The 26,110-nt window shown below is 37.3% G+C and overlaps 1 protein-coding gene and 1 long non-coding RNA gene across 2 annotated transcripts in view; one reads left to right on the top strand and one right to left on the bottom strand.

Annotated features, from left to right (window-relative positions):
* The window catches only part of si:dkey-215k6.1 (transmembrane protein 132C), a 264,184-nt gene that overhangs the window by 106,956 nt on the left and 131,118 nt on the right, over positions 1-26,110 (bottom strand). Inside the window, exon 3 of the mRNA XM_056263882.1 lies at positions 15,004-15,144. Within this exon, the coding sequence (XP_056119857.1) occupies positions 15,004-15,144 (141 nt within the window). The remainder of the gene's footprint in view (positions 1-15,003; positions 15,145-26,110) is intronic.
* LOC130097161 (uncharacterized) lies at positions 10,803-11,188 on the top strand. Its single transcript, XR_008808260.1, has 2 exons — positions 10,803-10,881; positions 10,985-11,188. It is a non-coding gene; the product is annotated as an uncharacterized LOC130097161 (long non-coding RNA).

Genomic DNA, 26,110 nt, shown 5'->3' with positions numbered 1-26,110 from the left:
CATCCGAGTCGGAGAAAAACATGGACGCCACCCGGAAAGCTGTTGCTATGGTAGCACTGGCCGAGTACCAGGCACTTATCAAAACTCAGCCATTTGAACTTCTAAAATTGTCACTTTATTTCATGTTTTAGTTTATCTTTTGTTAGCAACGCTAGCCACGTTAGTAACACCCATTTGAAACAAGGCTTCATTCAATATTGCACTCACAACAAGACCGATTCCCATACCCACAGGGAGTGATACGGACGCAGTAAGGTATTGTAGTAATACGAGTGATTAAAATCTTCATTTAAACAACCAAAGCGGTCCAAAAACAATGAAAACAATTCATACTAAGTCACACAGGGCACAGCCATCTTGGATTCCGTATCAGAATTCTTGCTCGGTGTCCTCACGGTTGTCCGAAATCCGAGCGGGAAAATCCGAGGAAAGGGGGCGTGTTGGTGCGTGTTGCTAGGCAACGTCTGTCTTCCTAGTCGGAACTCCGACACGGATAAATAATAGAACGCACCATATGTCTTGGTCGGTTCTCGTTTATGTATGGTGTTTATGTCATCCTTGTACCTGAGTTTGGAATAGTTGTATTCAGTGTGAGTTATCCTGCCTCCCTGTTTGTTATAAGTATTTATACAATATATTTAACAATATATTTGTAATAATATATAACAATATATTTGTTATATATTGGAGCCGTTGGACTTTGAGTCTTCTTCAACCCACACCACACCGTGACAATATTAGGGATAACTGTATGAAAAAAAAATACTGTATGAAATGTAAAATATATATATATGAATACCATTTACATTTATTAATTTAGCAGACGCTTTCATCCAAAGCAACTTACAAATGAGAACAATAGAAGCCGTGAAACTAACAGTAGGACAACAATATGCACGGCTGCGCTTCAAGTGTTGTTGTTAAATTAGTAGTAGGCTACTGTCTGTATATTTTATAGCGGCGCGACATATTTCACAGTTTCCAAAAAAAATAAAAATGTTTCCAAACACTGGATTTCTAATTATTTGGTGGAAGATAGAGCTCCGCCATTCAGGACGCGCCTCGGTCTGTGTAGTGTTGTGATACGTCATATTCACCTAGCAGCTGCAGCAGTGGCGCTTGAGCAACAGTTCAGAAAGGAGAAATCAATCTAACAGTTACATAATAAAATATTGGTCACTTTCTAAATAGTAAAAGTATAGCACATCTACTAATACAACACATTCTCATCCCAAGGCGTCATCTAACTGACACTTTTGACCATGCGTCAACATGCCGACGCACACGGTACCCTTTAAGCGTCAATATCAGACGCTCATCCTCGGGCGTCATCTAACTGACGCTTTTGACCATGCGTCTAAATCCGACGCACATGGCACCCTTTAGCGTCAGTTAGATGACGCTTCCGTTATGGGTAGGTTTAGGTCTGGGGTAGGGTTAGGGTTAGACCACTAGGAGGCGCGTCTCATATTGACGCTTAAGCGGTACCATGTGCGTCGGCATGTTGACGCATGGTCAAAAGCGTCAGTTAGATGACGCCTTGGGATGAGAACGGGCTGACTAATAATTATATATGAATAAATAGTTTTTTACCGATGCAGATATGTTAAAAACTATATGCATCGCGATACAAATGCCAACTTGTATCCGATGCACACTTATTTAAATCAATGCATCGCATCGTTAGCTTTTATGCCGATGCACCGATGCGAATCGGTGAATCTTACCATCCCTACTATATATACAACATTTTATTCAACAAGGATGTTAAATTGATCAAAAATGACAGTAAAGACTTTTATATTATTACAAAAAATAAATGAACTAATAAATGCTGTTCTTTCAAACTTTCTACTCATCAAAGAATCCTGAAAAAGAAGTATCACAGATTCTACAAAAATATTTAGCAGCACAACAGTTTTCAACATTGGTAATAATAAGAAATTACTTGAGCCCCAAATCACCATATACTGTACATACAGTTATAATATAGCAGTTATATGTAGCAAAAGACAGACTCAGTGGATGTGGCATCAGGCCTCATGTCCAAAAAGAAAAGAAAGTGTCCAAGGGGGAAAAGTGTCCAAATAAACAGGGGATCTGGTGTCCTCGTAATGCCAGGGAATCGTGAAGGAGGGGCAGTTTTCATTCAGGATGTGGGGGCTGGGTCCGACAGCAGCGACTGGCGGACCGGCATCATAGCCCGTCGGCCCAAACGTGTGCTTCCCATCTGGACTGCGGGTCCGGCAACTCAGTCCACATGCTGGTGCGGGAATCTCTCCATGTTCCCCTTCCTGGACCAACGAGGACACCAGCATGCATGCTCTAGGAGAGACACGCTTGGCATTTAACAGTGGTGGTGATGAAGCTCCAAACGATTCAGGTTTGCCTCATCATGTGCTGCCAGTCCTGGTTGTTACCGTGCCCCTCCTCTCTCTCACACCCACTCTTGTTGGGAACCTGGTGAGGGGACGGCTATTTAAGGGGTGGCGCTGATAATAAGGGGGAGGCAGTCGTTCCGCCACAATATATGTGTGTGTATATATCATCTGTGGACTGTTCAAATTATTTGAACTGCAATTCAGTAAATTCACGTAATTCCAGTTAAAATTCTGATTCAACTTCCAGTGATGAGTGGCCAATTCATTTTCAGTTTCAACAATTTATGCTAATGAAACTCAACTCTTAAATTCTGAATTTTGGACACAGACATAGCAAGTCCATGTCTAACAAGAAGAGAAAAAACTCTCAAGCGGGCAGGCACAACCTCTCTCTCTCTTTCCCTTTGAGACTAAAGGAGCCATTTATAATACTAATTGGTTCTAATATTATGAATGCGGGAATAACATTCTTTACCTGCTCTGATTTCTCCTCCATGAAACCCGTTCAACAACACTGAACTTAATATGAAACAGAAAGAGGAAGGCCATATTTAAACAAACACACCTAATCAAACACAGCTTTTTTCTTGTGTTAACATCTGTCTCTAGTGATCCAATTATAAGTGGTCAGTCGAGACAAATTGCCGTTTACGCCTGATCTCAGTCTCTAGTGGCTACCTGTGATTGGATTTCATCAAGGTGGTGGGTCTCGGATTCCTTGAGTACACATTCTATTGTCTGGTATACATCAGAAAAACACACTGTGGTCAATGGACTACCTCTAAATTTAGTTTTGTAATGGGATCAAATTATGATTGTACGATATCTGCACTGAGGGCTGAGAAGTCTGATTGACATGAATTACAGAACTGATGCAAAGTATGAGCAAGAAGTAGTCATATAGGTTACATAAATTGTATATTAGTTATATATATATATATATATATATATACACACACACACCTACACGTACACTACTGTTTAAAAGTTTGATAATAACAAGAAATATTTCCTCATCACCAAATCAGCATATTAGAATAATTTCGTGTGACACTGAAGACTAGAGTAATTAATAAATGACATTTTAAAATATATTAAAATAAAACTGTTATTTTAATTTGTAATAATATTACTGATTTTACTGTATTTTTATCAAATACATGCAGCCTTGTTGAGCACATGAGACTTCTTTCATACACATAAATCCTACCGACCCCAAACTTATGAACAGAAGTGTATAGCCTACATACGGTACACAAAATGTTAATTTGAACCGATGTGATTACGGTATATGTTTGTAATTATTTTAATTAAGCTGAAATTAAACAACTTGTTTTAATTAAATATGTTAAGTTATGTATGTAAATATATGTAATCATTTTTAATTTATAATAAATGATTAATTACGTATTGCACACAAGTTACATATTCTATTATTAATATGATTATAGAATAGGAAACCATGCAAATGGAATGCAAAATGCAGGCATTATATGATTTTTGGGCTAGATTTAAGGATAAAAACATTTGAGTTCCCGCACAAATCTATCTTCATAGTGTGTGGTAGTTTAAGCCCCCTGTAATATATGAATTATTTGACCAGTGGGCTACTTCTGAAGGCAGAAAGTCCACGCCTCCTGTTTTGACAAATCCTGCTCAGTTTTGCCAGCTCTAAAGCCTGAGACAAATCTGCAGTTTGAAAATGTGTGCCCAAGCTTGAGTCATGAACAAACTCTCAAGGATAATTCCTAAAATTACTGTTTCTGCATTACATATGTACCCTACTTATCCTGTTTTAAGCCGAGAGGTCTTACTCACAGACCTGTTCAAACCCATCTGCCCAGAAACAGTAAAAATTAAACTTTAAAAGTTTTTCATTTTGGAGTACTTACAGTATACTACTGAATGTGCACGGTTTGTAAGAAAAGAATGCAATTATAAGAATAGTTCTCTCAAAAATTAAACATCTGTTATCTTTTACTCACCCTCATGCAACTCTAAACTGATTTTCCTTCTTCCATGAAACACAAAAGTAGTTGTTTAACAAAATGCTGATGCTGCTCTTTTCCATACAATTAATGTGAATGTGAATGGGAACGGGTACTGTTGAGATCCAACACTGATGCTATGTGCATTGCACTCAAAAATATTTAGGCCTGCATTTATAATTTATGTTTTTGAATTGCATACAAAATTTCCATCCATTTGGATCATGTAGTTTTTACATAAACAAACTAACTTATTGTGATGCATATTTGTCAGTCACACATAAATGAAACTGGTCATATTTCTATAATAGTACTAATAAAACAGAATGTGTTTTAAATAAAAAAAATTATCATCAACCAATCCTATTTGTTTCAGTCTCATACATTTTAACTAATTGTATATTGCTTGTTCCACAGTTAGCAATATTTTAACCATGTTCATACTTTTAACCGAATAAATTCAATTTTCACAATAAACAGATTTATGCTGATTCTAAACTATTTGAATAAATGCATTTTGAAAATATGATTATTTAAACAAAAAAGTAAATACAAATAGTTCATAATAATCTATGATTTTTTGTTTTTAAAATGCAGTAATATTACTTGTTTTTTACCCATTTAATTTATGTATGACTGACAAATATGCATTACATTAAGTTTATTAGTAATGTTAAAACTAAGTAATCCAAATATGGAAATTTTATATGCAATTCAACAACATCAATCTTACATTTATGCCTTTTTTTTATGTGTGAGCTATATTGCAAGACATCTGTAGACAACAAACATACAACAGGTTATGTGATGAACAGAGTGAAATGTCATTAAGAAAAATTTGCGTTTGTGTAAATGGAGCCTATATCAAACATCATTGTTTTTTGCGTGACTCAAACCTGGCTTCATGTTGTGAACACAGCTTTCATTTGGCTTCAGAAGACTTCAAGCATAAGGCTACTTTTATGGTACATATTTTTTAGTTCAGATGTTTTAAAGGGTCATGAAACCCCAAAACACATTTTTTGAGATGTGAACAGACATGCGGTGCACGCGTGACAGCGGTTTCTGCGCGGAGGCGCCACGATGAGTTCAACAACGCTCGTAACGCGGATAATAGTTCATATACGGACTAGAGCAAGTGCGTTTCTAGAGGCTAGAGCAAGTGCGTAGAGCAAGTTTTTATGGACATATTTCATATATTCTAGTTCTCTTGTACATGTCTTCTTCAAATTAAATATACAGGTGAAACTCGAAAAGTTCATTTATTTCAGTAATTCAATGTAAAAGGTGAAACTAATATATTATATAGACTCATTACATGCAAAGTGAGATATTTCAAGCCTTTATTTATTATAATTTTGATGATTATGGCTTACACCTATGAAAACCTTTTCACAATATTCTAATTTTGAATTTGGGGTTTTCATAAGCTGGTTTTCCCAGAAGGTCTCCCATCCAGGTACTAACCAGGCTCAGCCCTGGAAACCAGTCTTGGGCTACAGGGTGATATGGCTGCTGGCCCCTCAATAGCGAAGCTATTTTATTACTAAAATTCACGGGCAGTGTTGATAACAAGTTTCTGTGCACCTGAATGTTTCTGTGTGTGTGCAGCGCGATCTCCACTCTCTGTTTGCAAGTGACGTATGCGTGTGTGCGCTTCAATGAAACAGTGCATTCATTAATATAGAACGGTGATTCAACTGACTTGGACTACCTGTGCATTAAACGTTTTTATTGAGAATCAAGTATTCAGACAGATCATGGTATAAGCTCAATTAATTAATCTTTACCATCTATAAATTAGCCAATCCAAGTGTGAGACAAAAGGATCTGGGGCAGTTTACTTTCTGTAATCTATTAACAGTTTTCCTCAGGGTACTCACATCTGAAATCAGTCACGTATGAAAGTCTCAGGGGCAGGGAAGAAATTAGCTGCTGTTTACTTACGTTCATCCAAGAAGAGACACTTAAGGGGAAAATTAGCATTGTGAGGTAATGTGTTTCAGAAGTTTGCAGCTAAAATGTTCTGCGTATATGTGTCTGTGTGCGTTAGGAAGTGATGTGGTGCTAGACGGTGGCCCAAAAATATTTCTTTCTCTGTCCTTAATAAAGAGTGTGATTAAAAAAGACACACCTGTGTTCAGATTTAGCCCCTGAGCAAACACACACATACACACAAATAAGACACACGGGCCCCTCAGCTGCTTCAATTCTGAAGACGCATCTGCGGCCACACACCTACAGGGATTTTCACACTCCTGCACATCCATGGCCTAAGAATAAAACAGCATGTAACCCCCCAGGACACAAATACTAATTATATTCCCACAGTATCCCACAAATTCCGTGCACTATTAAGGAAACAGGCTGCGTGATCCTTCAGAGGTCATTTTGAAATGCTGATTTGGTTCTCAAGTCGCATTTATTATAATTACAAATTTTGAAAAGTTTTGTACTGCTTAATAAAGGAAACCTTGATACTTTTTTCAGGATTCAGTGTTTCCCCTACCATTGTCCGTTGTATTAATGTGACAGTTGTATTAATTATACAGTAGAATTTAGATATGTCTCAATAATAGTACTAACACAAATAAATTATCATCAAAACTTTATTATTTAAGGAATAATCTAAATGTTTCTTCCATGTTTTAATTTGAACAGTAAAGCTCGTTGTGCAGCATGTTGTTTGAAAAAAAGTTTGTTTAATTTCATATTTAAAAGAGATTAAATTAAGGTTTTATATCTTAATTTGATTACCAGAAAAAAACACAACGAATTTGTGTAAAACAAAAAAAAGTCATAGACATATCTATTTTTAAATGTTGTATAAGTTTAATAATTGTATGAGTTTCATGATTTCAATTAATTAGACATGCTTTTTGATTACTAAATTTTTTATTCAACCATTAAAACCATTAAAAGTCCAAAAAACAGGCTGCAGGGGGAACATCTTGAGGCCTGCATGAGGGTGGATCCCCAGATGGAGACTATGTTGTAAATAGTTGTGTGATGTGTAAATAAATGTTGTTTATATTTATTTACCAAATGATAAAAAAGATAAAAAAGAAAGTTCAAAAGAACAACTAACTATGTTATGTCATAATATATACTGTAGTATAAATTAAACAATATATAGTATGAAAACCTGGATGCAGCCTTATTCTTTAAACACTATTATACAGTATGTGTGTGTCTGAATGAGCTCTGGGCCTTTAAATGCATAATACAACTGTAAGTGTAAGATTGAATGTGTAAGATTATTTATTCTTTCTTTGTGTCTGTATGCCTCACTGTGCACTGTTCTCTGTGGAGCTATTTTTGTAGTAAAATATTAAATGGTACACAGCTCATACGCACACACAGACACACACTTACGTTGTAAGTCAGTGTTAGATCTCCCAGGGCCTTTACTAATATTTTATCTCTCTCCTACACGTGCACACAAACACAAATCTACCAGGACAATTGGTGATTTAACCCTGGAGAGCTGTAAAAAGAGCAATTCAAAGAGCAATTTATGGCCAGAGTATCCCACTCTATGAATGGACTTTATAAACCCACAGCAGATTTGCCCTTGATTTAGAATGATTCACAGAGTTGTAGTCAAATGATCTGAATGAAAAAAAAAAAAAAAACTTTTTAAACTTTATTCCACAGTGTGGTTCCAGACACTAAGCCCTTTTACAATTCTAAAGCCTGTGGACATATACAAATACACATGCACATTCACCTCTCAAAAGTGCTCTTTTCAGATCATCCATTTTATGTACAATTAACCATTTGTGATATTGGGCTAATGATTTAATGCTTAGTGCATCTCAGCTTAGAAAGAAAAAATATGTTTTACTGTAGGGCTCGATTGGTTTTATTTACCATTTTTAAATGTTTTAGAAATATTTAAACAAATGATTTTAGTAAAAAAATACAAATAAATTAAAAAAAAGAGTATAGATAAGATATACAGTTTTTGTTATATGGCCGAGACCTATTTAAACCTCATACAAGGCTGAAAAGTGAAAGGGGAAGTGTATACTTTGTGTCTGTTCTGTTGTTTTCCGCAGAAATTACACACATCATGTTGTTCAGCAAACTCTGATTCAACAACTGGTATGTTTCACTACATAAAGTTGGCACATGCTATTTTTTATGTTAAAATGTTTTACTAAAACATATATGTAGATACATTTAAATAAAATATATTATTAAAGGGGAAATAGAATTAAAAAAGCATAATACATAGATAAGATATACTTTTTTTTTTGTTATATTACCCAGCCCCGTTTATACTTGTTACAAGACTGAAAAGTTAACGGTGAAGTGTGTAATTTTTGTCAGATGTTTTTTTTCTGCAGAAATTACACACATCATGTTGTTCAGCAAGCGTTCAAACCAAGCAAAAGAGTGTAAATATTGCCTCTCGCAATACGAGTGGCTTTAGCCTTGTGTCTAAAAGCATTCGGTTAGTGTGCATTGAGATGTAGCCGTAAACTTTGCGGGGTGAGGGGTTACCCATTCTACAGCAGTATGCTTCAGTGGACCACTCTGGTATACAACCCATTATCTCTCGCTCTCTCTCTCTCTCTCTCTCTCTCTCTCTCTCTCTCTCTCTCTCTCTCTCTCTCTCTCAAAGACACTCACACACATAGATGGAGACAGGAATCAGTAGCCACTCACGTGTCCTGTTGCCTCTGTCCTATTAACCCCATTCCTCTCCCTCCCTATCTGACTGTTGCCTTCAGCGTATAAAGACACTGAGTTTTTGTAAACATGATGCATTAGTCATGTAGTATGTAGCCTAGACTGACCACCCCACTGCCCTACAGTTTACCACTTGTATTATTAACCAAGCAAGAAAGCAAGACGGACAGAAAGAAAGAAAGAAAGCAAGAAAGCAAGAAAGCAAGAAAGAAAGAAAGAAAGAAAGAAAGAAAGAAAGAAAGAAAGAAAGAAAGAAAGAAAGAAAGAAAGAAAGAAAGAAAGAAAGAAAGAAAGAAAGAAAGAAAACTGTGGTGCTGAAATAGGGTGCAGGGGCCTTTTAACCCTCTGGGATCTGAGTTGTTTTCTGGGCCCTAGATGTGTTCTGACATTTGTACTTATTTCTGTTACTTATAACATTTTCATGGCTAAAGTCTGATTACACTGTATTCAGCACAAACTCTGCTACAAAAATATGTAAGCAGCATGTACGTAAAAGTTTTTAGTTTTGAGAAAATGACGTCTATGCATGGTTTGTGAAAAAACTAAAAGAATTTGTCACTGAAATAAGGCCATATAACCCATATTGATTATTTGTTCACAAGACTTTTGAAAATTGCATCACGTAGCTTGGAATTTTTGCTTCAAAAATGTGTGAAAATCATCATGCCCACACATTCAAATAAAACAATGTATTGATTTAAAATTTGTAAGACATGTGTTGTGTAAGAAAGCTTTACGCGAGGAGGGCTTTACGACAGTCACACACATTTGTGCCATTCCTAAAACAGTTACCATTTAAAATTTACCTTTCATCTCCAAAGGAGTTTGCTGTTTTATTTTTACCATGTTCGTGTACGGAGTCTCACGTGAATGTTTAAGTCAGCAGGACTCATTGAAAAAATTCCCCCAAAAAAGTTTTCTGTAAAGAAAAAAATATTATTATTGTTATTAACTATAAATCATAAAAAAGGAGCACGTCAGTACACTACACTAGAGAAAGATATGGATTATCATACGTTACTTGTAAATGTTGGTATGAAATGAGATTGGAGTAAAAACATATCCTTTTTTTTATATATATATTTTTTAAACATATCCTAATGTTTGCCGCGGTTTACTTTTCAAATGCACAGCGCGAGTGACCCAAACTCACAGCGCTCGCATAGACCATTTACTGAAGCGATCGAGTCGCTCCTCGAAACATTATTGTTACCACATTATAATAAACATCTATGTTTGAGCAGATATCCACGAACACAGTATTTCATAGTAAACACCGGTCTATACATTATAATATTCATCATGTTAGTGTAAACACTCATACTAGCCTACTTTTATACCATGCTATGTTTTATATTATGCCTGGTTCAGATTACACGATTTTAGCCCGATTTTGGCACGATCCGTTTGACGTAGGGTGTCGTGGGGATTCGCAAACGACAACGGGCGTCGGGACGCAAGATTCGATCGTATCATCTCGTATAGTGTGTCATAGTGGGCGACAACCTACGTCGCGTCTGCGATGCTTCACGACATCACGATAAAAAAAACTAGCATGTTTAATTTTTTTACGGTCGTCCACGACGGGTTCCGTCACATGTATGAGGTTGACCAATAGGAGCACAGAAGCTTTTCCGTACACAACTTTCAAAAATGGCAAAACGAAAGAGAGACGATTGTGCTACTAGGTGGAGTTATGACATGGAGGAAAGGTTCGTGGAGCTGTGGCAACAGTAACAGAAAACAATATTTTACCTCAAGTTCTCTTTGGAGGATTGACAGCCCATACTGTCCTCTTCGAGCAATCCAGGAACGTGTCCATTGTCGGGTTTTCTTTCTTTTTTAAAGTTTTTCTGAACACAGGACAGCCAACACTCACCGCTTCATCCATTGTTTGTTTATGTTCGTTTCCGGAAGTCACTCGCTACTAGTTTCGCCTTCTCGATGACATCAAGCGCGTCGTTAAAGACGGCACGCGATGACTGGTCAGGAAGCAACGTGTAGTCTGACATGTTTCTTGTCCACGACACGACAAGATTTTAGGAGTCAAAATCGCGTAATCTGACACAGTGACTATCGTAACAGACAAAAAAAATCGTGTAATCTGAACCAGGCATTAAAGAGCATAAAGACATTCTCGTGTCATACATGTATATTTATTTAGCATTTAAAGGTTGCCTACCTGTCTATAGTTCATATTTCAACATGTTTCCGTCGATTACATACATTTTAGTCAGTTTAACTACAATGTGAAGTTTATGCAACAATAACACTAACTAATATGATTCAGAATACATTTCTTACCTTAAAATCTTTCTTATCTTCAAATCGCGTTCTTCTTCTTCTGAGGTAATTCAATGTAAGCTCACAGTGTGTCTTCCAAACTCAAGGAAAAGCAGAGGACTAATGAAGTTTGGTGCTTTGTTTTTGAGGTAATGAGGGCGTTTACAGGTTTGCGTTCCTTCACGTGGACGATTTGCTTGTAAATCTCTTTTGCGCGCGTGGGCGTGGTCACATTAGAATTAATGAGCACGCACTTGAGAAACTGGAACTCTTGATGGTTTCATACAAATTACTTAAACAGAGAATACTTGTTTTCATTTTGAATTAGATAATTCAAATGTATACACTTAAATGTTTATAAAGATATATTGCTGATGCCTGTGCGACTAGTATTCGCTGAGTTTTGTTTAAGTTTAGAGACGTGCTCCAGAAAAAAAGTTCACGGAGAGGCAAAAAGCACACCCTGTTTATTTTCTTTATTTTACAAAAGCACAATGTTTTGTTTTGATTGTAAGTGGACACATACAAAAGTAAACATCTTACAGATTCTTTTTTCATATTAATTTTTTCTGTATGACCATAAATGACGGAGAAATTTAAGTCTATTGTGCTACTATGTGAAAAAAATCCAGTAAAATGCGCTAGGTTTCTACACCTAGAAAAGCATGTAAGTTATTAAAATTTAAAAAAAAATCCATGGCCATAGTTATAATGTGTATACGTATTTCTAGCCAAGCTCCGAAAGAAATTTAGAGTAAATATGTTTTTAAAATCCTTATCCTTATCCAGTATATCACAAACAATTATTGAATATGAGGTTATCGAATATTGTTTAATCTTTTGACAGCCCTGATTCAAAGTCTTCTGAACTATAAAATATTACTATGGTGCTTTTGTTGTTGTTGTTGTACATGGAGCTCAATAGTGTCCGCCATTCACATTCTTTGAAAAGAGTGCCTCAGAGATTCTAAACTTCTTTAGCTGTGTTCAGTGGAAGACAGAAAATCACTTTGGAATGACATGAGCGTGAGTGAACTACTCCTTTAAGTGAGTGAGATAGTATTTGTGTTTTCATTATCACATTTAATCACATTATCACATTAAGGCCAAAACCCAGCATGTGTGTGTGACTTCTGTGCTCTACATACCCTCTATCTCTGCTCTCAATGACCCATAGACTTCTCTAATTTTATTTCCCCATATTTTCATTAGTTGTGGCTGTGCAACCGGGGGAAATACATTCTGCCTGCGTGTGTGTGTGGCAGTAAATCAATACAGTGAGCGTTAGTCTTCTCTCCTCCTTTCTGTAGACTGTCATCCCTCAACTCCCTTTCTCTCTCTCTCTCTACTCTCTCTCTCTCTCTCTCTCTCTAGGTTCTAACAGTTAGACTGATAACGCCTGACCTGAAGGTCACCTGCCGCAAACATCCAAAGGTATTACAGCATTCTGAAGAGATGCAGTCAACAATACAAGCTGGGGAGAGTGTGTTGTGATGGGTGACACAGATGATATAATAGCTTAACTATCTCACTATTGTAGACTTGTGATGTTTAAAACACCATTCTGAAAAGAAGAGGGACAGATGTGGACCATTTCCACAAAGTGTAGAAATGTATTCCTGCAAAGGCAAAGCTGAATTTTCAGCAGTCTTCCGTGTCACATGATCCTTTCGAAATCTTTCCAATACGCTAATTTGGTGCACAATTATTATTGGTGCTTAATTATTAATAATGGTTCCTATTATTATCGATGTAGAAAACAGTTTTTGCTGTTTAATATTATTGTGAAAACTGTAATCTTTTTTCCGGATTCTTTGAAGAACAGTCATTTCAAAAGCATTTATTTAAATCAGAAATCTTTTGTAATATTATAAATGTCTTGCAATCTTTTTTTATCTTTCTTATTTCAATTTTGAATTGTAGTGTATCAAGGTTTCCACTAAAATATTAAGCAGCAACTACAGTGACTACAGTGAACTAAATATCAATTCAACAGATTTTGTGAAAATTATGACATCATATGATTTTAATTGTAGGATACAGTCAATACCTCTGAGATGCATCAGATTCAATGCCCCTTCTTGAAGGGGATACAGACATTTGACATGTTTAAAACTAGCTAATTTTTATATAACATAAAAAACAGCATATATTATCTAGTTCTCACAACAACAACACATGGGGGGAAAAGTAATGTGCCACAGAACAGTGAGATAAAAAAGGAAGGCGTGTCACCCCTGTTTATTTAATGGCAAAAACACAACTTTCTCTTCTTCTCTCACTGGTTTTTGCCACGGCAGAACGTGTGATCAGAATACACTAATAAAACCAACTATTTTTTCTCTGATTATTCATCTTCTCTCCCTCCATCTCTCCTGTCAGCGTGTGACTCACAGCAACAACTGAATCAGAGAAGCATTTAAGTGCAGGAACCAATTTTCCCCACCGTATAAAAACCACATGAGTACGAGAGCCGAGCAATTACCGGCGACGATGACAGCTTTAGGGTGGCGCTCGGGTCGTAAATTTCTCCCTCCGCATGCCATTGGGAGATTTCTACATGCTTTGGATATCAGGACGGACTCCCATAAATCGCAGAAACGTCTATTAGAATTCCCATTCCGGCGTTCCTTTCTCCTAACCCATCTCCTCACGCTGCCTGGGGAGCTAACCTAGAGCGGTGCTAACGGCGGCGCCGTCATGAGGGGGACTGCTACGGGAAGACGAGGGGGACTGCGAGGAGCTAATTTGCACAGGAGGAGGACAGCGGGGCTGAGGAGGCTGCCAAGGAATCGCTGAATGGTCGAGAAAGCAGAGGAGATGTTGGAGACACGGCGAATGCGCCAGAAAATCCACGGAGGAGGACTCGCGAGGCCTAATCAATCAAAGAGTGTGTGCGGTGATTAAAAAGCACTCAGGTGGAATTTGTTACAGTGAAGAGTTTTCTCTCCTCAAAGGAAGAAAAAGAGCCAGTGAGTGGCAGAAACTGAAATACTATAGGAGCCCAGATTACAAAGCCTTGGAGCTAATCATTTCTTCTACAACAGTCCCCAACACTACAACATCATTGTACAAACGGGGGAGAAAAATAGTGAAAAATAGTTAACTAAATAGTGTGAAATTTCAAGTGATGCACCATATATTCTGTGACAGAGCATAAAATATTTTTGATTTTACATTGATGTTTTCATGAAAATTAAGCATTTTTTCCCACGGCATTGATTCTCATGACTGTATTTCAGTATTTTGTACTTTAATATAGTTATACAATTATTATTACTATTTCCATTTATCAAATTTTACTTTAAGCATGCTATCACTTTCAATTGAATGATGTTTGACTGAAAAAAAATGTGCACCGTACAGTAATGAGAATGAAATCTTCACAATATGGTAATGAGAACTGAGGTGAAATGTGCTTAATTATGAAAATTATGCCACAGACTAAAAACAGACTACTTTTTTAAACAAAATATAATTCCTTGTTTCTATATTTTTAACTTTTGGGTGAGATGTAATCAGGTGTTTTGTGAGATTTATCCAAAATGCCTGAAATAGTAAACATAAAATCATATAGTAATAAAATAATTATTTACTATTTATCCACATGAACTTGATTTGAAAGCAGGGAATGACATCATAACAGTGCTTACTTCTCATTGGAGGAGCTGGCCTTCCGCTGGCAGAACATGGACAGGGAGGAGGACCCAGGCACTACTTCTTGCTTGATTTCCCACGCTGCCAGATTACTGGGCTTCACCACCATGAAATTAATGCCTTCCCCATACTGGACTCTAAGGAAATCAAGAACACAGGATTTGAGCCTAAACAACACACCTATATACTTATTCTCTTGACATAACTTTATACAAATTATGCTCAAACACACATTTTCGTTTTTAATTTAGAAAATGTAGCCCCTTAATGATAACATATTGCTTTTTTATTACCCGTTTAATAAATAATCAACTACCACCAGGTATAAAATCCCTAGCAGATGAGTTACATTAATATTTAGTGTTAATTCTACATCCAAATTTAGAAAAGCAACCCCATGGGGGTGTAGATCATACTTTTTTTCTTAATGTTGTCTCAAACAACACATTAGTAAGCTAACACATATTAAACACCTCTGTTTAGGTGTGCACTTATGTACTTTGGAAAGTATACAGTAAAGTATATAATAATATGTGTACGAGTATGTGTGCATTTTTTATTGATAAACCTCTGTCCTCTGTGCCTGTCTGCTGACTCATCTATTCCTCACCTTAGCAAGATTCTGCAGACTTTATTAACACACACACACACACTGCATCTGCCTTTCAATGGCCTTGGAAACAGCAGAGGTGAGATTCCCATAACTTAAACTTTCCTCTGTGGCTCTCACACTTTATTCTCTAGGTTTGGCATTACTATTTTTTCAGAGTCTGTTGTCAGTAGTTACGTTTACATGGACACCGTTTGTTTCAATCGTTTTATACGATTTATGAATCAGAATGCAGTGTTTACATGAACACTAAATATAGTGATCGGCTTGATGTGCGCATTTATGTCACGCTTCAAATTGGAATTTTTTTTTTTTTTACATGCGCGCACTGAGTTTCCCTTGGTTTGAGCACACTATTCTCTAAAATTACTTCTTTTCTTAAATAGGAGACGACAAGCACATGAAGTGACGTGCTGCTTATAGCCTATTTATCAAGCCGTAAAAACACCCATTCCCGGACCGTCTGTGGATGAGTGTCTGAAACAAGGACTGGTGGGACGTTGTCCTGCTCCACTTCACAGATGATGAGTGGAAGGAAATTTTTAGAATGACGCGACAGTCATTTATGACACTTCATTCATTCACTTCATTTGTCATTATGCCATTTCTACGTCATTGCACATGCGCAGTCCTTTCCAGTTTCGGTTTTTAATCTGATCAAGTGTTTACATGTCCTCTTGATCGGATAAGAAAAGGTTTAACCCACCCCTTAAAATCCCCAAAAAATCTTAAAAATCTCGGATTTGGCCAATTTATTCCGATTGACAAGGTTACGTGACTTTTTTATTACGACTGTGCTAGTCCGATTACAATCGGATTGGGTCCATGTAAACGCAGCTAGTGTTTTAACTGAGGACTGTATGCATGTTCAAATCGAAATGCAAACCACAGAGAAAAATTTATAACGACTGCTAAAAAGATCCGTTCTCTTTTCTGAGTTTGGTCTCACAGACTATATAAAACGTTAAAACCTATATAGAGTTGCAAATAAACTTGAAATTGCAAATATTTCAAGTATATATATATTGCAAATATTTTATATATATATATATATATATATATATATATTAATAAATGTGTGGTTTTGAGACTTAGTTTGGCACTATTGTAATTGGTGGAGCAAAAGTAATCAAAATAATGTTTAAAATGTAAGTTACATCAGATTATACCTGAAAAACAAGAATATTAAAAGTATTGCTGTCTTTTTTACACCGACACGTTCTCATTTCCTGAAGCAGATTTATGTTAGCCACCTAGCCACCTCATATTTGTGAACAGAAAGCAGGTGATGTAAATAGGTTACTGTGGTAAAAGAACACAACCTTAAATGCTCAGAGACAGAGATTCATAAAAAAAAAACTAAACATACGACTCTGCTCTGTTCTCTGCATATTTACACCACTGTAGCCATGAATTAAAGAAGGAATAAAAACAATAAAGTGTCTTTCTTCTTTAATAAAAAAAACACCCCCTTGAAAGAAAAAAAAATGCACAGCTACAAAACTGTCTAAAAGAGGCTTTAAATGTCATGACTAACAGGATCCATCCAGACCAAAAAATAAATAGTGCTAATAATAGTGCTACTTTTGTTATTATTCCTCAGACACAAAAGACAGAGGATTGTTCGTCATTTTTACTGGCACACCCACAATACACATAAATCACACTAAAATATATTATATATATAATAAAATATATATTAAGTCCAAGGGCCTGTTTCACAAAAAAACTTCTAAAGTTAAGACATTTCTTAAGGTGGCCTCACCTAAATGTGGAACATTATAAGTCAATGAATCATTAACTCAACAGATCATCAAATTTGATTTATGTAACTGATTCATAATATCAACCATAATACTGTAAATTTTGCCCTGTAAAAACATATCATGTTGCCTCCTATTTTTCTTAAAAATTAAAGGTAGGCTAGGCAAGGTAGGTAGGGTTTTGTTAGACTGGTTGAAACTCTCTTCACATCCTGATAGCAATCAATAATAGAAATAGAAGTTATCTAAATATTACAAAAAATCTACATATATCTTCTGTGGAAGTCTCAGGACCCAAAAAATGTCATCCAATCATTGCATTTGATTCGAATGCAGTGATAGGATTTCTTACCTGCCTGTCAACTTATGTATTTGCATACTTTTGCGCACCCTGCTCACGCATCACATGTCATCAGCGCGTTCCATAAGGCTATGCAGAGTTGTAGACACACAGTCACAGAGCGCCGCAAACAAACAGCAGCCGCCGCCTTACAGTTCCTCCTGAACCAAAACAACGAGCTTCTGCTGCATTCACAGCATAGCATAACCGTAACTACGAGATGACAACCCGTGATGGTCTACTCAGAGCTGTTCACGTCCTCAGACTCTGATTTATACGTTTCAATGGCAACACTATCAATGTCAAGATAAATCTGCAGCAGTCAGGCGGTACAAGTAAGAGCTCTGTAAGTTGTTCATGTTCATTATTATTATAACATTATGAGCTTTGAGACATGAGGCAATTTAACGCCATCTCTCATGATGCTTTGCAGACTTTGCTATGCATGTCATGTTTTTTGGAGGTGTGGCTTTGGAGACACTCTGAAGGGAGCGTGGAACTATTGCTATTGGAACTATTGTCCGAAATAGCCAAAATTTGCTATCTGCTAATTTGCTATTTGCTATCTAGCCAAAATTTCTACCCTACATTTAAGAAAACTGATTTGGAACCAACGTTACAAATTCTGAAAACCTGAAATCAGAGTCAATTACAAACATTCCATAAACAAACAACTACTCAAAAGAAGCATAGTGTTTCTGTTTTTAAACCTCCAGGTTTGCAGTTTTAGGAACTTTTGAGAACAGTCACATATGGGTAAAATAGCCTGCTTTCATAGTCACAACACAGCTGCTACTCATCTCTTATGTAACTTCTTAGCTATTGTGTAACAACTCATTTTTTTCCAGCATGTATGAACATGCATTAGCATATATATTTATGTAATAATGAATAAAATCAGATTCTAAATGTTTAAATCATTGTGATAGGGGAAATCAGTGTTCAAACTCTAAAAATGGGTGAATCATCCACCATCGTGTCCTTGAACAGGGCATCAGGATGCTCCGGGGGTGTCTTCCAAATGAATAAATGTTAATGTAATACTGTTTATCCCAGGCCAGTGATCACATGGTCTGTAATATAAAAGTCACATGGAATGTTCAGCCAGAGTCCTATTATCATTATAATCACGGGTGTAGTAAAGCTGCATTATTAAAGAACAGATATCGACCATCATTTACCAGAAAACACACATGCGCATAAATATGGTGATGCTGCCAACTGATATTTCAGTTCTCAAGACCACAATGGAAAAGCACTCTGGTAGTGAGCATAACAACGGGAAAGGTCATGTATTTGTGTGTGTGTGTGCGTCTGTGTGTAAGAGTGGACACCGCACAGGAAGCATTCAGGTCTGCAGGCCAATCCAATTGGCATTTAATTAACTGGGGACTCAGATCAGGGAGTTTACCCTTCTAAATCAATCCCCTATCCCGAGACTAAACGCTCGCACACGTACAAACACACATGGTGGATTACACAGGTGGATTAGCAGGGTTTGTCTGGCAACGTGTCGGTTGGAGATGAGTTTGCAGTTCGGGGCGTAAAGGGCGACACAACCTTTGCACCAAAACAAACAGCCGTGTCGTTGTATGTGTGCGTGAGATAGAGAATAGTGTGTATCAGCTTGGCATCATTCTCCATTTAGACAGCGAATGTAACACAAACACAGAAATCAAAATCACACATACTGAGCATCTGAGTTTGCTTCCATGAACTGGTGGCTGCATAATATCTGTTGGTGTTGATAAGTTTGGCATTTAGCAGTTGGCGTGGCTACATTTGCACTTTCCGTTGCTCTGTTCCAGACCCTAGTCAGCTGCTTAGAGAGGTGGCCATTTTGGGGATCACAAGTGCTTGCCAGACTTTTCCAAAAAAGGCAACCTTCTTATTATGATGCCTTCGAAGGCAAAAATCTAAGGGAGCATTGTATCCTTCACAGAAAAGCCAATCCCGCAATTACAATAAGCTTGGTGAAAACATCTACTACAAAGCTAGATAAATCTGACTTTCATTTCATTCAATACAAATGTGTCATTTAAAATGTATTGTTTTACCCAAAATTTGTTTGGTATGCATTTTGATGCTTATTAGAGAACCATTAGCTTAGCAAAATGCTAACATCAAACAACTGAAATCAATTAGGAGCACCAATGTGGAGTGTTATTTGTGTGCTGTGCTGAGTAGAGCTGCATGATATATATTGAAATAAAATCAGTATGACGATTTGGCTTAGTCGGTGGCTAAGTCGGGCGGCAGTGGCTCAGTGGTTCATGTAGGTTGTCTACAACCTGGAAGGTTGGTGGTTCAATCCCCGGTTCCACCTGACCAAGTGTCGAGGAGTCCATGAGCAAGACACCTAACCCCAGCTGCTCCCGACGAGCTGGATGGTGCCTTGCATGGCTGACACCGCCGTTGGTGTATAAATGGGTGAATGTGAGGCAATATGTAAAGCGCTTTGGTGGCCATTGGGTCTGAGAAAGCGCTATATAAATGCAGTCCATTTACCATTTTAGTCTGTTTATCAGATAGCAAAAACTGTGAATAATTACATTTTATGTGCTGGGAGTTTGTGAGTGAAGCACAGCACTGTGTCCAGTTACAAAAGTGCAGCTCATCGTGCAGTTTTAAATAAACTCAGTGCCACTGTGAAACCCCCAGCACATTATATTTATTTCCTGGTCATCCGCCAAAATAGAATTCTGATGGTTTAGGGCCAGATTTACTAACAGCTTGAGCCAGACAAACCCTCTTTTGCCGTTAAAAAACTACTGTCAGGATTTACTAAAGACACGCAGTGGAAAATTAGCAATGAAAAGGCGTGGACATATTTTTTTATTTTTGCGGTTGACCTTATTGCATATGCAATTGTATAGTTTCCCTCTCAGGTGCAAAATTTATGGGAGGAGAGTATTTAAATGAATCACGCAAGGTAATTTACTAAGGTTTGCGTTCGTCAATGTACTGGTGTTTGTGCCATTATTTACCGCCCCAAAAAAGCACGTCTTAAACCAGACACTAACTGGTAGATTGCGTTGGTCATTATGGAAATGATCTGACTGTGTCTGTGTTCTTTAATTTGTGCGTCGTTAGTAGATCAGAACTTTCCACTCCCATCTGCTGTTTTGGAATTGCGCTAATTTGCCCTGTTTAGTAAATCTGCCCCATAACATTTTAAAATGAAGAAATTAAGACATATAAGTATTATAATTGTAAAAAAAAAAAAAAAAAAAAAAAAACTAAATTAAATATTTATTTTATAATAAAATTTTATATAAAATCATAATTATAATTTTTTAGCCCTACTGAATGGGTCAAAAACAATAGGCTGTGAATGTGGCATTATGGCAATTCAAGTGAAAAGAGATTTATAATAATAAAAATACATGATTTCCATTTCACGAGAGTAGATGTTAAAACTTCATGCTGATTTGTACTCGGCTTTCGCCAAGATAAGCAAAACTAAGACGTAGTTTTACAGTAAACTATGCTTCTCCATCCATTTACGCTTCTTTCCATATGGTGGTGTGACTCCCCTTCTGTCCGGCGTTAACGGCTGCAGTGTACTTGGCGCGTCAGCACACGCGACGGCTGCAACTACAGGACCAGCACGAAAACCGTCTGGATTGAGCCGAGTAGGGGACATCTCTAGGGTCTTCAAGTGGGCACCTTCCGTCCTCGGTGTTTCGTCGACTAGCCCACGACACCTCAAGAGGGCTCGACAGTGACTCTGGCGTCCCAGAGTCACCCCCCTCCGTCCCTCACTCAACTCAGCCCAGCTTACTGACCTCTACATCCCTCCTGCTGCTGAGACCTAACCACAATCTCTCCGCAACCCAACCATACGCGCCAACCCGTTTGACTAAGGCTGTCGAGCCCCACTGGTGCGTTAATATGCAGTTTCAGTGGCAACGGTTCCGTATGGCATACCACCTACCGCAAAACACAATATCTGCCCAACCACCCGTCATTCACGCAATATACACAGGAACGTAATGACTGTAAATACTATACAACCTATACAAATAAACCAACAGACTCTTCAAGTTTTTCAAGAATTCTACGAAACCGTAGCGTGGCGGCCTGTACACAGCCAGCTAGAATCTTTCCGGACAACCACAGCCAGTTGCTGCTCCTTTCTGCTGCTGCAAAATTCTGCAAAATTTTATAAAAAAAAATTACTTTATGGTGCAAAACATTTAATTTGGTTCTTATAAAGAGAATAGCCGAGTGTATACACTTTTTCCTAAATTGTTCAGCCCTAAAATGTTGGCACTCAAAAAAAGTCTTCAGAGTAAAATGGTATTTAAAGCATTTTAAATTGTTTTGTTTTTTCTTTTCTGTGCAATGCACTACAAAATAACCCCAATCTTTCTAGAATGATTCATTCTTCCCAAATAGAGCTATTCCAGTCCTCTGGTAAAAAAACAAAATCTGTATTTTTTCCTATCGCAACATGTATTGAAATGTCAGTTTTTTCCAATATGAGTGAGGCCAGCTTAGTCCGGGGCCAGCTTAGTTCACAAACAAATGACTCTTATGAGTTGGTTCTTTTTAGTAATTCAAAGATAGACAGAAAGACCAGTGTAGCCAAATTCCTTAAACAAATTACTCTTATGAGCTAGTTCATTTAATGAAAAGTTCAAAAAGATGAGTTAACAGTTAATGTATAATTTATAGTATTGCCAGAGAGAGAATTTCTTTTATATTTAATCAAAATGGGCATTGTAACAGAAATAAAGCCAGATTATTCAGAATCAAACCGAAAGCTTGTGAATTTGAATGTGAATCTTAATTGATACCCAGCCCTATTACAGACTACAGAGCACTCCAAATCAGTCACTTGATGGTTAGGATGTGTAGGCAGTGGGCAGCAGGTTGGTCACTTGGTTTTGGCACAGATTGTGTTGATCTGAGATTGGCACTCTCACTCTGATACATATGGTTTTAAAGCGCCGAGCTACATATCAGGGGCCGTCTGCCGCCCAGTGCCAGCATGGAGGCGGGCTCTGTGAGAGCATGACAGGAGCAGCCCAGCGTAAAAGTGTCCCTGAGACTCAAGCCCCTGTCTGGACCAGTGTTTGAGTGACAGGAGCAGGACAGGCGCTCTGAGATGCGCCTTGGCAACCCTCATGGTCCCTGTGGCAACCTCCTATTCCAAAGGATTCTTATTGGCTGGCTGTGATAGTTCCAAATGCCACAGGGGCCAGCCTGAGATGCCAGGTCTTTATCACTCGTCCTTCAGGGAGAGAGACAAGGATGATGTGAAAGATATACGTACTGTATTTAAAATGTATTATATTTCCAAGTATTTGTTTGCTATGCATTTTGATGCTTATTAGAGCACAAAATGCTAACATCAAACTATCGAAATCAATTGGTAGTGTTATTTGTGTGCTGAGCTGAGTAGAGCTGCACGATATATTGAAATAACATCAGTATGACGATATGGCTTAGTCTAATTATCATATAGCAAAAACTGCGATTAATAAAATGTATGCTAGGTTTTTATGGGAGTTTGTATATATATATATATTAGGGCTGTCAAACGATTAATCGCGATTAATCGCATCAAAATAAAAGTTTGTGTTTACATAATATACTGTATGTGTGTGTACTGTGTATAATTAATTTTAAAACATGAATACCCACACATGCATGTGTATGTAAGAAATATTTGCATGTATATAGACTGAATGTAGCCTATATATAATGTATATTTTATATAAATATAAACATTTTATATATAAATAACATATATTTCTTAAATATATACATGTGTGCATTTATATACAAAATAATTATACACAGTACACACACATATATTATGTAAACACAAACTTTTATTTTGGATGCGATTAATCGTGATTAATCGTTTGACAGCCCTAATATATATATTCTCCTATCATGTTTTTATAAACTTCAGCTTACACAATCTTTCTTTCTCTCTCTTTACACTCACGGAGTCTGTCGTTGCTAGCCCATCTCTGTCCCTCTCAATGGGGTGTATTTTGAGATCTTTATGTCCGCAACGTCTTAAGAGCACGATTGTTTTGACAAGCACACACAGACATCCTTAATTCATTACACCACTAAATTATGCATGGCCGTCTTCTACTGTATGCTCTGACAAACCCACAGTGTCATGTTCATTTACAACTCTCTGAATAAAAGGATAATCCAACCAATCAGAGCCAATCTTCCAAAACAGGACACATCCATTAGTGATATTGCCCCTCAGATTAGGGTTGCGCAGTATACCGGTACCAAACGGTACAATATCATGATTTTGCTCATTTCGGCACTTGTTACGCTGCCGCTAGGTAGCAGTGTATTACCCAAACTTATGCAAAACTGGCAAATGTGACAACATAGAGGAACAAAATGGAAAAAGCCAGTGAATCTCACTCAACATGATCAAAACTAATTAATTAAGAGGGCAGTAGAAGTGATATTTGGAATAACTTTGCTTATAAAACTGAGGGAAAAGGTGAACCACACCAGGAGGTCTGCAAACGTTGCTATAAAACAAACCTTGCCAAGCATCTGTCGCTTGCCCATCCTGACTTGTACAAGGAGTTAAGAGGTCAACAGGTGAGTGCATCATTCAAACTATCTAATTTAGATTATTTTTTTACTTTTAACACTGATCAACCCACATATGTAAGCCAGACGCTTTGAAGCCAGAAGCCCTTTTTTAATTTTAAAGCAAGACCAAGGAACTTTTCCTCAGCGGTCGCCCTACAGGTTGGAAGCGGAATTGTCCATTACCGCTGTCGTAAATAATTTAGCCTACTGCATCCTACTGTCGCACGCGCACGCTCGCTGTTTATCCAGCACCGGCTTTGGAATCAGCAATGGCAGACCAACCTGCAAGAAGTCATTTCAGGGAGGTATAACTTGGTGACTGAATTGTTGACGGGGGGGGGGGGGGGGGGTGGCGGGTTGACTAGCTTTCGTGAGGCACACTCGCAAGGTCTCTCGCTCTCTCCCTCTCTGCCGTGCTCGTGCTATGTATGTTATGCGCGCAGTATGTTCTGTCTCAAATGCGCGCTCTAGATTCTGGTAGATTTGAACTAATTTGCGGGCATCAGGGAGACGCTATAGACTTGGGATGTCTGCAATGGCCATAGACAATTTGAGGAAGTGGTGGGGGAAGAGTGACGTATGCCGTAAAGCAGTCGAGTTTTGTAGTTCTTTTTGTGCTCGGGTTACTACCCGAAACCCGAAGTTACATAGTGCGAGTAAAAGCGATACAGACCACGTCAGGCTATGGCAGACGTGTCATTTAACCTATTGTAAGTCGATGTACCATCACAAGGGTCTTGGAAATATATTATGAAGGTTGAAAAGTTACATAGTGTTGCTTTAAGAGAGAGGGGAAACGCAGTACTGCTGATTCACTCACGCTGTTTGTGAAATTACTTCTCACAAAAAGTTTTCAAATTGCTGATTTGATCATCTCTGTTGATTCATTTACTAATAAATGTTTGTGGTAATTTCCTGCATAATAAACGATAAATTAGTAAAAGTATGTGCAAGTGAATTATTATTAGTTTACATCTTTTTTTCTCAGAATTGTGAGATTTAAACTCGCTATTGCAAGTTATAATGTCAGAATTGCGAGAGATAAACTCGCAATTGCAAGTTATAAAGTCAGAATTGTGGGATATAAACCTCCAATTGTGAGAAATAAAGGCAGAATTGTGAGATGTAAACTCACAATTCTGACTCGCAATTGCGTTTTATAAGTCTAATTCTGACTTTATAACTTGCAATTGAGACTTTATATCACGCAAATGCGAGTTTTTATTATTGCGAGGAAAAAAAAGTCCGAATTGTGAGATAAAAAGTCGCAATTACCTTTTTTATTTTTTATTCAGTGGTGGAAACAAGCGTACATAATTAACAGGAATTTTGTCACTTAAATGTTTATGTTAAAAATGAATGTAACTTCCCTAAAGGCCAAATATTTAATATGGGGGCAGTTAGTAAACAGTTTTTTGGAACTGAGATAATGTAGTCTATTGCTAGTTCACACCTTATGTGTACCCATTCAGAGCTTGGGGTCGGTAAGAATTATTAGTCTCTTATGCTCACTGTGAAATAATACTATTGTGATTTAAAATAACTGTTTTCTATTAAATACATGTTTGATGTCATTTATTTCTGTGATGGCAAAGCTGAATTTTCAGCATCATTACTCCAGTCTTTAGTGTCACATGGTCCTTTAGAAATCATTCTAATGATGTGGTACACAAGAAACATTTCTTCTTATTATCAATCTTGAAAACAGTTGTGCTGCTTAAAAAATGTAAAAGCCTGTCTTTACAGTCACCTTAATGGATCCTTTCTGAAAATAAAGTACATACATGTGTAAATGTGAAAAC

This window comes from Rhinichthys klamathensis, unplaced genomic scaffold, assembly GCF_029890125.1.
Source record: "Rhinichthys klamathensis goyatoka isolate OS25496 unplaced genomic scaffold, OSU_Roscu_1.1 h1tg000210l_1, whole genome shotgun sequence".
In the NCBI taxonomy this organism is placed as follows: domain Eukaryota; kingdom Metazoa; phylum Chordata; class Actinopteri; order Cypriniformes; family Leuciscidae; genus Rhinichthys; species Rhinichthys klamathensis.
The sequence above is the reverse complement of the archived record's forward strand: the minus strand, read 5'-3'. Positions and strand labels throughout refer to the sequence as shown.